Source organism: Bison bison, unplaced genomic scaffold (genome assembly GCF_000754665.1).
Source record: "Bison bison bison isolate TAMUID 2011002044 unplaced genomic scaffold, Bison_UMD1.0 scf7180017864142, whole genome shotgun sequence".
Classification (NCBI taxonomy): Eukaryota; Metazoa; Chordata; class Mammalia; order Artiodactyla; family Bovidae; genus Bison; species Bison bison.
Window position 1 is genome coordinate 751584 of NW_011494714.1, and position 14315 is coordinate 765898.

Consider the following 14315-nt stretch of genomic DNA (forward strand, 5'->3'; position numbering starts at 1 on the left):
TGACTTTCCAGGTGCTTGTGAGCTGTGGTCTGTTGCGGTCTGGAATCCCCCCCACATTGTCTGCACGCATGGGATCATATTCTGTGTGGTGGTTACAGTCTGCTGGACTCTGTTCTGCCTTGTTTCTACTGTCTTCAGTGACTGGGTTGGGCACCAGTTTTTACCAGTCTAAGCCAAGTTGCCTGCATGGTTTCCCCAGTGGCAGGGTGTATTGAAGATAACAGTTGGGTTTGGTGGAGATAGAATTTGTAGTATTGCAATACCAAGGGGTACATTTGGCCTATTTATTTACCAGACATGTGTCTGTGTAATCTGACATTGTCGTGGTCGATACTTTCCTGTGAGATGTCAGTCACACGATCCTAACTGCAGAGGGCCTATCGTGTGCTCCTCTACTCTATGTTTGGAACTCTAGGGGGTCCCAAGGCCTTCCCCAAAGAGCTTAGGTGCAATCTGCCTGGAGAGGTAAGACATACATGCTTGAAAGGCCACATGTTATTGTCCCTTGAGAGGTCAGTGTCAACAGGGACGGTTAAGGAAGACTTGATGGATACTGTGGGGCTTAAACCCACCATTAGAGCAAAGGAAGAGTGTACCAGTACAGCAGAGAAGCATAATACAGGAATAGCTGAAGGGAGAGCGAATCAAAGAATCAGCTGGAAGAAAACCCAAGACCCAAGAAGGGTTCATCACTTGTCTTTCATCCTCTTCTGAGAATAAGACATATGTATGGAGTCAGTCAGTGGACTGGTCTGGTATCTGACAAAGTTTTACAAGTCCTATTGCTGGTAGTCCCCACAGAAACCAAAGAGTCAAAGAGTAGATTGCAGAGACCATTTCCTCATGGGTAGAAAATTATTAAAAGCTTCTGCTACTGCTGAAGTTCTAACTATAAGTAACTAACAAAAATTAATCTAAAGGTCTACACCACAGCTTATACTCTCCTCCAGTCAGGTGAATTCAGCTTTGCACATCAGGTTTTGATATGCTTATCAGTAGATACTAATTTTTATGACTTGCCCTGGAGGAGGTGAAAGAAAAATTCTATCATTTGAATTGGACCAAAACAGTATTTTGAACTTTTTAATGATTGCTCTTACTTTTTTAAAAACACAAAATCATTATCTTAGCACTCTCCAAAAAGAATAATAGAAATTGACTTAAATGTTAGGGATCCCTCTGAAAATCATGGTCACCAGGGAACGGAGTATTGGTACTCCCATGAGATTTCATTCACCTTATTTAATAATTTCTGGACATTCATCTTGAAAAATGTCTGTTTTCTAAAGCATATGTACAAAAAAAAAAGACCTTTTTTTTTTTTAATCCTTCCCCAAGGATATTCCATTAAAGACTGAAAATAATCAAAAGTGTTGGTCATTTTTATTTAAAAGAAATTATGCAGTCTCTAAATACAAAGGACACTTTGTTTAATGACTATATTGCCACCCATTAATAGTACATCACGTGTGTCATCATACTCTTAAAAGGCTTTTTTAAGACTCTCTTATGGACTTTCCTGGTGGTCCAATGGTTAAGACTCTCCCTGCCAATGCAGGGGACACAGACAGGTTCGACCCTGATTTGGGAAGATTCCACGTGCCACAGGGCAGCTAAGCTCGTGCAACACAACTACTGAAGCCCTAGAGCGTACGAGGCACAAGAGATGGCACCGAAATGAGAAGCCTGCCCACTGCAACTAGGGAAAGCCCTCAGGCAGTAACAAAGATCCAGCATGCCCAAAATAAATAAATAAATAAATAAATAATTTTAAACAAAACAGTATTTTTTAAAAATTGTTCAAAAAGTGTTTTTTTTTAAAGCCTTTCTTAAGCACCTGCTTCCAATATCTCCATGTTTAATTCATTCAGATATGGTTAAAGCCCATCATTTTTCTGTGTAAACATCAATTTCTGCATTCTAGGAAGACACTTTATCCAGATTTTTAATAACTAGTCCATTGGGTAAGGGAATACCAATGGGTCTGACTGAAAAAGGAGGGAATCTGAGCTACAGCGGAGGACTTAGGTGCTTAGGGAAGTAAGCAACAGCTCTTTTTTTCTTTGTGAATACTTTTGATGTTAAACCCAAAAGGATTAGGCAAAAGAGCCAAAGACAGTTTCTGAGAAAAGCTTTTCTTTCAAGGATCCAGCAATCCAGAGTTACACTTCAGCTTCTCTACCCTCCATCATCAGGCATCTTTGACTCACTCACCACTTTCTGCCCCTGGTGTTCTCATTTTTTATGCATCAGCCTCCTGGAAAGGACGTCTTTTGTACCAGCTGTGCCACAGTCCTCGTCACCCTTTTTTGGAATAGTCACTGCCTGAGCAAGAGCGACTTCCAGTTCCAAAGACTGCAGTCCTGGGGCGGGGGGTTACCCAAGCTCAGGGATGTGGTAGAGCTGTGGCTGTCACCCAGGAGGCAGCACTTGGAGGGCTTATGAAGGGATGAGGCCCAACCCACCACCCTAAACAGGGTCAGTCCTTGAACCCAGCCTGGCCCAGCAACAGCCTCAGAAAGCTGGCTGAGAAGGACCGTGCAACCTGCTGCTTCCTGAACTGTGTCACTGATCCTCCAAATGAAGAGTGGACTGTGCTGATTTCAGTCAAGAGATCTGGGCTCACCCAATTATTAGGGTCAGGGCTTCTGCCTACACCAGGTAGCTGACCAGGGCCGGGGATGGAGGGTAGAGAGAATCCTTAATCCTTCATTTGTAGCATCGCAAGAGCCTCCTAGAGTTCCAGACGTCATACTTTTCTTGGCATTTGTTTGGCCTTAGTTTAGCTTCCATACCCGCTGACCACTAAAGTCGCATTAAATAATTTTGCCTTCTGTATTAAGGGGCAAACAGAGCAGCTTTGAGGATCCCCAGCCTTGGTTCAGTGTAAAGAAAGATGGCAGGTTGAGGTGTTAGACTAGGAAAGAAGCCATCTTCATCCTTTCAAAAACACCTGCCTGGGCCCTGCCCTGCCTGCAGCCCTTTGATGATAGGGTTTGCAATAAAGTAGCTGCTTCCTTTGGCTTTCCTGGCAGACACTGCCCACTGCCTCCAGTGTGTGCACCGTAGATGGTGGGCGGCCCTGAGGGTGGGTGCAGTCCAGAGGCAGGCAGGAAGCCGTGGGCAGCTGAGGCTCACTTGTGATCTTCTTGTGCTCCAGGTGCTGCTGCTTCTTTAAGAGGAAAAGGAAGAAGACCACCCAGCGCCACAAGTGACCAGTGCCTCCCAGGAGTCCTCAGGCCTTGGGGACTCTGACTCGATTGCACCCGCAGCTCCTGCCATTTCTCATTGGAAGGGACTCCTCTGTTGGGGGAGGGTGGAGATCCAAACCAAAAAGAAGAAAACAGATGCCCCCAGAAGGAGCCAGTGTGGGCAGCCAGGGCCCAGTGGGTCAGTGGCCACCCCTACCTGCCTAAGGCTCTGAGCAGGTCCCAGAGCCGCAGGTCCTCCACTGCTTGCCCGCTGGGCGGCCTGGTTGACTCTCCTTCCTATTGTTTACAGTGAAGGTGTCATTCACAAAAACTCAAGGACTACTATTCTCTTCCCATCCCTTAGTTTACTCCTGGTTCTTGCCCCACCCTCCACCCTCTCCAGCACACAAGCTAATGAGCTGAAGGCTTTGTCTGCTGAAGGAGTTTAAGAGGCTGGGGGTGTGGCCAAGAAGGTGGGAGGTAGGTGCAGGCCCAGCTGGAGGAGGACCTCCGCCCACCAGGTGTGTTGGCGCAGCTCCCTCTCCGTGCCTGTGCAGCCTCCACCCCCAGCTGGCCGCGGGGTGCAGGTTACTCCCTCCATCCCTCTTGTGAAGTTACACTGTAGCACGCAAGCTGTGAGAAATCTGCAGTCTACTGTCCCTGCGTGTTGGCGCTCTTAGCTTTCTTGACAAGCGAACTCTGTTCTCCAGACAGTAGTAGTAGAACGTTGCAAGTTGTTCTGAGCAAAGGAAAAGACTGACTTTATTGCACTTTTAGTTGTTTTTTTTTCCCCTCTTTTTCGTTGTCGTTTTAACACAAAAAAGAACCATGGCAGATGCATATTGTGTCTGGTTATATTGGGATTTTTTACTTTTTTTCTGTTTGGAGGGGGATGGGGCCAGCAGCCAAGCCATGCGGAGAGAACATGGGTCCAGAGGACGTTCTCCGTGGAAAGGGCGGGGTCCGCAGCACCCGGAAGAGGAGGAGCCAAACTCTGCCCTTCTGAGTGAACACTCAGGTTGGCAGGGAAACATACTTGAATTTTCATTCGTCTTCTCGGCTGCTGAAGAATGTCCCTCCCAGAGCCTCTTGACCTCATCAGCCTGCAGTTTGGACAGCCTCGCTCTCCAGCACGTGGGAGGAGCCGGCCAAGCCAGACTGCAACCAGGAGACAGTTCATCCCAGAGAAGGAGATGGTTAACAAAACCGGAAATATCTGTTTCCTCCACTGCCAGGGACTTCCAACTAGATAGCCATGTGACTTCTTTAGTGACTCGGGGGACAGAATTAGTGATGAAACAGCCACCACCATATTGCCACTTAGTGGACAAGAAGGAGGAAAGTGATCCTGCCTTCCAACTGCCAGAGGAAACCTCAGGATTTGGCTCATCGCAGGGGCCAGGAAATAAAATTGGTGTGTACTCTCTGCCCCAGTAGATGGGTTACAGCATTTGGGCTGGCCTGCCTGCCTTACCAGAAACCAAGCATCTGCAGATCTCCCAACAGGCCCATAGCAGCAGGCTTAGGACTCAGTACCTAGGGCTCTGAGTGAATAGGAGGGTGGGGCTGGTTAGTGCTGGAAAATTACAGGGGAAAGGAGACGGAAATGAAAGGTGTGAAGTCATCTCTAGATAAGACAGCCACATGTCTAGAGCCTGTACTCCCCCGGCCACGCTCCACGTCCCCCATGCTGTAGATACATGTGCTGCTGTGAAGGGTCTCAGTTCCTCATTCACTGCTTGAAAAGTCATCTATGTGTGGAGTTAATCTCCTCATCTTGATTTTCATTTGAGTTGAGTGACTTAATCCAAGTAGTGATTTCTCATTCCAGAGATGATCGAGGAGACAGGATTCAGTCCGTCAGAGAATGAGGTCTTGTATCTGGGGGTAGAGAGAGCTAACCATGGGGGAGAGTGACTGGTGACTTAGTTCAGAGGTTTGGGGAACATAGTAGTGCCTCTGGCTTGAAGAGTAGAGCTGTCTTTTGGACTGGAGGGTGTGGGCCTACTTCCTGGTAGTTGCTATTTTCCACAACAGGTCCCTTGATGTATCTTAGTGGAACAGTTACTGGGCTTCACTTGTGTTCCACTGGGCCTTGGCTAGGAAAGACCACTTCATTGACTTCAAATTTGCCTAGCTTATGTAAAGATTGTGATCTTTAATTTTTTAAAAGAAGTTTTCCTGTAAATAAAACAGAATGGCTGGGAGATGCAGGGACATACCTCTTCCCCACAAGAATTTTGAATATTGGGGTTTGCTTCCTTGACATTAGCTGGTGGTTCAGGCACTGTCACTGAAACTTAGATAGTTTCTCATTTGGCATTTGGGTAACTTCTGAATTTGCGTAACTCTAACGTCCTGTACAGAATCTTTTCCTTCCACATCCCAGTATAGAAAAGGCCTGCTTCTCAAGGGAGGGCAAGGGCAAGTGGCGAAGTCTGGAGCATCCCTGGCCCTCCATACTCCACTAGGTGCCTCCCCACTTCCACAAGGAAAGCAAGGGTAGTTCCCAGCTTGGCTGCAGGGCGGGCCCTCTTGAAGCTGGATTTATGACTTTTGGGGGGTCTTAAGTTTGTTTTAAAGGCTGGCTCTTGGGGGACTGAGCCTGAGCAGTTGTGGGGGGGTCTTCCTAATGCACTATTCTCACCCTCAGCCTCCCACAAATCTCTCATGAGATACTTGATTTTTCATAACAAAGTGAAACACCCAAATTTTTCTGGCATGGCAAGTAATGATCCTCCCAGGGCCATTGGCACTCCAGGGTGGTTCCAGACCCCTGAGAGATTCTATTGTGATCTTTTAAAAAGAGTACCTAAGGAGTAATGTGGCCATCAGTTCTCTCCCCATCAGCACATCTCATCAGGGCTGCCTCCTCAGCCCTGTTGCTGTCGTTGCTTACCTCCATTTCTCGGCCAGGTCCTCTGGCATGGGCGCTCCCTGCACCTACTGCCCACCCAAATCCGCTTGCTCCATAGTCCGTGCACTTCCCCCACTTCACAGCCGTGATACCTAGGGGTCTTCTTCGGGGCTGATGGAGTTGTTGCTGAGTTAGCATTAAGCAGTAACAACAGCTGGGTTTCTCCCAAGCAATGCTGTCCTTCAGATTGCATCCTGAACAGATCGAGGCAAGCAGGCCAGGAATCCGCCAAGATGTAAACGGTCCTCCCCTGTGACCAGAGCGTGACCGTGTCTGTGCAGTCTGAGCACATAAGTGTCAACCACTTGCTGTGCATCCCTTGGCGTTCCCCAGTGATCTCACTCCAGATGGCTCCGCAAGGATGGAGCATGTGCCAGCAGCTGCGTACTCTCATAACTGCCTTCATTAACATGCTGCTGCCATTTGGGGTCTGTCCAGGAGGAAACGGTCTGGGAAGGTACAAAGTCAGGTGACTAGGTTGGCCTTCAATTAAAGCCCCGCTGTACTTTGGAATGCAGGGGCAACAGCAGATAGCAGGATTCTGAGTTTTCCAGAAGGGTTGATTGCCTGTTCATTCTCAGTGAACTCCAAGTTCATAGAAATAGCCCCTACCATTAGCCAGAAGAGGTGTCCATTGCCTCGAAAGTACCTTCCAACTTAGTTCACTGGAAATGTACGTTGCGAGTACATATTCAGTGTTGGTTCTCAGTGTTAGTAACCACTTTTGTTGTCAGAAATAAGTGAGGGTGACATTATGTCAGAGTGGTTACTAAAGATCATAGCCTTAACCTTTTTTTATGCAAAAGACAACCTGTCTCTCTTCCAGTGAGCCGCATGGCCTGCAGTTTTCAAAAATAAGTGCTTTCATGGCAGCCTAGAAAGTACCTCCTCTGAGGACATTGACCTTTCATTTAATGCATGTCTATATGCCTCCTGTGTCCCAGTCACCTCTTCTGTTTCCATATTGACACCAGATTTCATTCTCAGTGAACTGCTCTGCCAATGTTGTCTCCAGTGTCAGAGCCATGTTAGGGCTAGAATTTCTCAGATCAGGAGCTTGCAGTGCCATACAGCCAGCATTGCCTTTGCTAGGCCACTGCCACCATCCCCACCATTGATCCAAGGTGGGCAGATGAATTCTAGAAACCTTTAGGGGGCCAGGATGACTCTGCACCCCATCTGGTTTGATGTGAACAACAGGCACCTTTCTCTGGAGTTCTTGCTTTTGCCAACTCCAGGGCTCCAGAAAGGTCCTGCCTAGAGGCTGACAGCCAGTGAGTCCCAGTCTTCCTCCTTATGGTTTGCTAGGAATCAAAATGGGATGCCTGTGGGTTGTTGTTGTTGTTGTTGTTGTTTTGGTGGGGAAAGGGAGTGATTTTGTTTATGAATAAGGAAACCATGGCCCTTTTGAGGGTTTGCAGTGTCTTAAGCAGTGTTTTAGCCACAAGTAAGGAATCTTGGAAATCTTTGATCAATTAAGCAGTCTTAAAAACCTGTTTTTCCTAATTCCTTTTGCAGGTGACTGAGTGCAAAAGGTTTCTCCATTGTATTCAAAATAGTAAGTAGGTTCCCTGGATATAGACAGTAGTAGTTGACATATTTCCTTAAAAAAGCAAGCAGGAAGTCCACTCCAATGTGTATTTGTAGCTCAGCTTGTATTACAAAGGAAAAAAGTGAACGTGTACTCTGTATATTTCTAGTTTGGTTACCAAACGCCATGTTATAAAAGAACCTCAGTTCTGTGGACGGAATTTATTTTACTGTTGTTCTAGTACTCCTCATGATCATCTTCCCAGTGCCATCACCACCTTCATCCATGGTAAGAAGCGGGGATGCCATGCAGTCGTCCCAGTAACACACAAGAGGACAGCTGTCCTGACTGCCGCTTTCCCGCAAATCCCCTCTTTCAGAGCAGGTGAGACATTTTCAGTGATCCCCTTCATGAGCTCCAGACCAAATCCCAGGCCAGCCCTTACACTGAAAGCTTTTCTAAAAGGCTTATCAATCTGTTAGGAATGTCTCAGGAAGATGAGCCATTTCTTGGGGGGAGGGGTGGGGGAAGGGAAGGACTATACAGATGGGTGTGTGTGGTTGCATTTGTATGCCTGTGTGTGTGTGTGTTTGCATATGCCAGCGCTCATCTGTGTCCATTTCATTTCCATAAAGACTCACAGCCCACCTTAAAAAAAAAAACAGCCCAGGCTGCTGACCATGTGTTCCTGAATATTTTCAGAAGTAAACAAGAAACAAGTGAGTTTCTAGTGTAGCAGCAAGCTCTGGGAATGAGCCCCATTTATCAAGCAGAAGAGTAAACAGCAGGAAAAAAAATAAGATGAAACCAAAAATATTATAAGCTCCCCGCCATGGAAAATAATGTTGATTCAATTCCCATTGGATGTATACATGCTCTAATTTATTATATTATTATTTTGTCTGTTTCTTACATCTTTGCCCATTGTACTTTTAAAAAGATGTTGGGATGTTGATTTCAGTTTTTTTTAAGACTAGATAATGTATAAATCAGCTGTGGAAATGAGTTTTAATTGATGTGTGGATGTGATTATTGTTAAATGCCTTTTTTTTTTTACCTTTTATTTTAGATACGTAATATTGTTTCATAAACCCTGGCACTGGTCTGCAAAGCTCAGCTGTGAAAATGAAACTTGTAGTATTTTTAAACATGAATGTCAATTTCAGGTGTATTTGAAATGGTTCCTCCAGGAGAGAGATTTGTACACCATTTAGTAAAAACTCCTCTGCGGAGGAAGTAGCCTTCTTTGAAGTGAATGGAAACGGGCCTTGATATTATCTCAGAGTAGCCCATTTCCTAGGGCACCATGGAAAACACAAATGTGATCTTTAAGTATACCTCTTCTCCAGTCTGGGGAGGAAAGGACTCAGTTTGCACCCTTTTTGTATGTAAAATAAAATGTCTTACCTTTCTTGGCTAATTTTGCTTGGTTGGTTGGTTTGGTTTTAACCTCTCCTGGTTCATTTGTAACTAAGTATCTAGCTAGGACTAACTTCAATATGATTGAAGCCTCCAGGAATGAAAATAATGCCTGACATTTTCACATCTTGCATCATTCTTTTGGGTTGAACATTGCCCTAGCCAGTGCTTTAAAGATAAACATTTCTGGAAGAATTTGGACATTCATCACTTACTAGTTCCTGTATCCCTGTAGTTCTTCAGTGCTAGAATACCAGGAAGTTAAGATCTGCTCTGAAACAACTAGGAAATGGCAGCTTTGTAATTCTGCTCTGCTAATGAGGAACATGGAGAAGGCAATGGCACCCCACTCCAGTACTCTTGCCTGGAAAACCCCATGGACAGAGGAGCCTGGTAGGCTGCAGTCCATGGGGTCTCGAAGAGTCGGACAGGACTAAGCGACTTCACTTTCACTTTTCACTTTCATGCACTGGAGAAGGAAATGGCAACCCACTCCAGTGTTTTTGCCTGGAGAATCCCAGGGACGGGGGAGCCTGGTGGGCTGCCGTCTCGGGTCGCACAGAGTTGGACACGACTGAAGCGACTTAGCAGCAGCAGCAGCAATGAGGAACATCTATACAGACAGAGGTGTAACTATGTAACAATCTAAACTCACCAGTGCATATTCAGCACAAAACTACCACCAATCTGGCCAAGATTGTCTGGTTCCAGTTTTTTCTATTACTACTCAATACTACTTAAATGGTCTTCCTTCACTAATGAAAAACACCTGTAAGATCATCATTAGAGTAGGCTTCCTTGGAGGCTCAGTGGTAAAGAATCCGCCTACCAATGCAGGAGTGAAAGCAAAAGTCGCTCAGTCATGTCCAACTCTTTGCGACCCCATGAACTATACAGCCCGTGGAAGTCCCCAGGGCAGAATATTGGAGTGGGTAGCCTTTCCCCTCTCAGGGGATCTTCCCAACCCATGGATGGAACCCAGGTCTCCCGCAATGCAGGCAGATTCTTTTACCAGCTGAGCCACCAGGGAAGCCCGCCAATGCAGGAGACATGGGTTCAATCCCTGGTCAGGGAAAATCTGAGAAGCAACTAAGCCCATGCGCCACAACTACTGAGCCTGTGCTCTAGAGTGTGGGACCCTCAACTACTGAAGCCAGCACGCCCTAGAGCCCCTTTAACGCAACAAGAGAAGCTACCGGAATGAGAAGCCCACTCACCATAAGAGTAGCTCCCGCTAACCACAACGAGAGAAAAGCCTGCGCAGCACTGAAGACCCAGCACAGTCAAAAATTTAAAAAAAAATTTTTTTAAGTCATCATGAAAAACTTCATACTCAGAGCACTGTATCCATCAAGCTTATTCTTTCCCCAAAAGTCGGGGGTTGCGGGGGTGGGGTTGCTGGTGGAAGAAAGCTACCTTTAGGCTATTTTAGCATTCGTTCCTCTTGTGGAGAAAGGTTGCTCTGAAAACTAGCTTGGTAAACAATTTTTCTCAGCGTGCAACAGCGGGCCAGGCTCCTCTATCCATGGGATTCCCCAGCCAAGAATACTGCAGTGGCTGCCATTCCATTCTCCAGGGGATTCTCCCGACCCAGGGATGGAACCCAGGTCTCCTGCATTGCAGAAGATTCTTTACCATTTCAGCCTCCTGGGACGGTTATACAGTGAGTAGGCACAAACGTACCCTGAGTTTTTGAAGGTTATCACACTCAAACCCAATTCGGTGGTGACTAATCCTTGACTGGCCCACACGGACAAGGACACGTGTTTTCTTGCCCCATCCACAGACTTCCTAACCTAAAGCATTGGTCACCAACTGCCAAACGACTTCCACTCCCAGAAAGGCGGGGCAGGCCACGGGCTCTTGTCTGCTGGGGCTTGTAGTCTCTTCAGCAGCCCAATCCCTGGGCTCTTGGAGGCGGTGCCGCCTTCCGCTGATCCCTTCCCATTGATGGGTATCGGCGAGCTGCGGAGCCAATGAGGCTGCAGTAACGTGGCAGCCACCCACGAGCCGGCGTCTCAGCCCGCCCCAGTCGGCGAGCCGGGCTCCGCCCCGCCTCGAGACCTACCATCCGGCGCCCAATTAGAGGGGAGGAAATGGGGCCCGCCTCCCTCTCGGAGTCCTGTAGGAGCCCCGGGCCCCCCCGGATGCCCTCTGTGGAGGCGCTGGGTCACACGTCACCGCATCCCCACCCTCTTCCGGCCTCGGCTCCCGGGCCGCGCTAGCTTCTCCCGGTGGATGCTGCGCCTTTCGGAGCGGAACATGAAGATCCTATTCGTCGCCGCCCTGGTTGTGGGCTCCGTCTTCTTCCTGCTGTTGCCTGGACCATCCGCGGCCGATGAGAAGAAGAAGGGGCCCAAAGTCACTGTCAAGGTCTGGCCTCCCCTTTCCAGACCTGCCTGGCGAGGCCCGCCCTCGCCTCCAGTGTTCAGGCCTTGGCCCAGCTGGTTACATGTGTCCGGAGCTTGGGCCTGGGTGTCCTCGGCTTTGGCTCTGTCCCTCCCTAGTCTCCCTGCTGGGGCCTCTTGATACCTGGGCGATCCTCACGCATTCAGACAGAGAATGACCCGGACCCTCCCCAATCGCCCGGCCCTGACCCAGCATGCCCAGCTGGGGCCGGGCTTGCAGATTTTGCAAATACCCCTGGTGCCAGGGAAATGGTGAAAGATCGCGTCTGCCAGATTGTTAGTCCTTTCTCTTCTTAGGCAAGATTTTAGTCACTTCCAATTCCAAAGCACAGCAGTGTAGTTTAAACCGGAGTGGTGTGCTTGGGCTCCCCTCTTTATGGTTTTTTCATGTTAATTTTTAGAATCTGGGCCCATTATTTATTTAGAGCAAAGGTTGTTACCCAGTAGTGAAAAGAGAGTGTAAACTAACACATGGAGCATTCATTAGATTTTCGTGGGGTTTTTGTCACCACCTAAATCAGATGCAGAAACACTGCTATTAAAGTATAGTTCTGTTTTTTCTACCATCTCTGGGTAGTTTCTTGGCCCTTCAAACCCTAGGAAGATCCCTTTTAAGATGCTAAGTTTTAAATGGCCTTTTTCCTCAGGTGTACTTTGACCTGCGAATTGGAGATGAAGATATAGGCCGGGTGGTCATCGGTCTCTTTGGAAAGACTGTTCCAAAAACAGTGGATAATTTTGTGGCCTTGGCTACAGGAGAGGTAAGTGGCTGGAGTCAGGGTAGCCAAACTCAAAGGCAGCGAAGTTTGGCAAGTAGGGCTGACGGCAAACTGACCTGCAGAACGTGGCCCACCCACAGCAGTGGCCCGCACAGAGTACCAGCTGTACCCTCTGGCCCTGTGATCCAGGAGTATCGTGTCTTGCGAGAGTTTTAAAAACTAAATCCAGAATGAGAATTTTTCTCTTTTTTTTTTTGGAGAAAAATTTTCATCTTTGAGTAACTAAAGGAAACATCTAGGGAAACTAGCTTGTGGCCTCTGCACCAGAGTGAAAGGCCCAGAGCTTTCCAGGTTTTAAGGAACTGAATTCCTCATTTAAGAAAGTTTGCATTCCAGCTTCCCGTTGCATCAGCAGGTAATTTTTCTTTTTTTCTGTCAGTTTCTTTGCATTTCTAACTGTGATTTGATTAGGAAATGAAAGGGGAAAGCTAGAGGCATTATGTGAAGGGGAATTGTATAAAGGCCCAGGAACGTGGGATCTTCGCCTTTCCTGGCCTGGACTTTGGTCACTAGTCACCCAGTAGCACGTTGGAGGATGGATCTGCGGCAGGGCTTTCTCTTCTGCAGGGCCTGTCTAGTGTCTGCCTCGTGCCTCATGCCACGTTCTCACCTTCCTATCCCTTTTTCTAGAAAGGATTTGGCTACAAAGACAGCAAATTCCATCGTGTGATCAAGGACTTCATGATCCAGGGTGGAGATTTCACCCGGGGAGACGGCACTGGAGGTAACCTCAAGTCCTCTGGGCATAGGGGTGTCTCAGGGCAGCCCCCAGGGCGGGAGGGTCAGGGAACCCAGTACAGAGGAGAGGGAGGAATGGGTTTCAGGCAGACGTAGGAGCATTTTGCGCAGCTGGCCGACATGCTGATCTAGCCTCTGACATTGCCCACTGTACCTGCTGGGGGGAGGGAAGCAAAGCAAAACACACCCGAGGTGATTGTAGGTCAGGTGTGCAAAGCCCATGTGCTGACCTTGGAGGCCCCACAGGACTGAGAGAAATTGCTTCTCTCAGAAATTGGCAGTCTCCCACCAGAGAGCACTTGACAAGAGCTGCCAGTCTGATGCCTGCACCCTTTGTACAGTAGGACAGACACACTCCCTGGACTAACCCGCAGGTGTCACCACACTTGGGTGTACAGCCTGTCGTTCTCTCAGACCGCAGCTGCAGCTCACCCAGCCGATCAGGATTGACTGGGCCCGGCTCTGTGGTGGGTGCTGAGGATACAAAACAAAAACAAAATCAGTGGGACAGCAGCTCACTTTCACTTCCAGTACCTGAAGAGTCACCAACAGGCTGTGACGCAGCTTTTAGGGCCCATGCTCTGTCCTTAAGTAGTTTATCATTTAGGTGGGAAGAACTAGGAGAAATCACTAGCAAAGTGACACAGGATGTAAGTCGTAGTTGGCTGGACGAGAAGGACAAGCAGACGTGACACAAAGCACTGTGTTCGTGGAGTGACGCGCTGCTGAGTGTCGGCCACCTTCTCACTTTGTGACCGCAGGCAAGCGAGGCCTCTGAACCTCAGTTTCCTCGTCTGTAGAGTTAGGTGTCAGGACTTGTGGGTGCTGGGGGTGGTGAGGTGAGATTTTGAGTGTGCAGCGCTCAGCGAGTGGTAAGGAAAGCCAGCCATCCTCGAAGCACTGACAAGCGAAGGACTCACTTTGGGCCAAGGGAAAGTGATAGCCACGCAGTTGTGTCTGACTCTTTGCAGCCCCATGGACTGTAGCCTGCCAGGCTCCTCTGTCCATGGAATTCTTCAGGCACGAGCACTGGAGTGGGTAACCATTCCCTTCTCCAGGGGATCTTCCTGACTCAGGAATTGTCTCCCACATTGCAGGCAGATTCTTTACTGTCTGAGCTACCAGGGAAGCCCACTTTGGGCCACGGTGATCAAGAAATAGGCTTGCAAACATGAGGATTTGAGCTGGGTCCTGACTGGGGAGAATTTGAATGGGCAAGGAAGAGGCAGGGTTAAGGCATGCGTTCAGATCTGCAGCAGGGGCTTGGTCGAAGGTGGGTCAGGAGGGTGGAAGTGGAGCTCCCACCAGGAGCCCAGAGTGGCAGGGGGGGGC

The 14315-nt window shown here is 48.2% G+C and overlaps 2 protein-coding genes across 5 annotated transcripts in view; both read left to right on the forward strand.

Moving 5' to 3' along the window:
• CSNK1G1 (casein kinase 1, gamma 1) overlaps positions 1-9056 on the forward strand; it is a 156817-nt gene extending 147761 nt beyond the window's left edge. For all 4 annotated transcript variants that reach the window (XM_010840196.1, XM_010840195.1, XM_010840194.1 and 1 more), the window contains one exon: positions 3161-9056. In XM_010840196.1, the coding sequence (XP_010838498.1) occupies positions 3161-3215 (55 nt within the window). In that variant the 3' untranslated portion in view covers positions 3216-9056. The remainder of the gene's footprint in view (positions 1-3160) is intronic.
• A 2149-nt stretch (positions 9057-11205) lies between these two features.
• Positions 11206-14315, forward strand: part of PPIB (peptidylprolyl isomerase B (cyclophilin B)) — a 6225-nt gene continuing 3115 nt past the window's right edge. Inside the window, exons 1-3 of the mRNA XM_010840201.1 lie at positions 11206-11431; positions 12114-12227; positions 12876-12969. Of these exons, the coding sequence (XP_010838503.1) occupies positions 11297-11431; positions 12114-12227; positions 12876-12969 (343 nt within the window). The 5' untranslated portion in view covers positions 11206-11296. The remainder of the gene's footprint in view (positions 11432-12113; positions 12228-12875; positions 12970-14315) is intronic.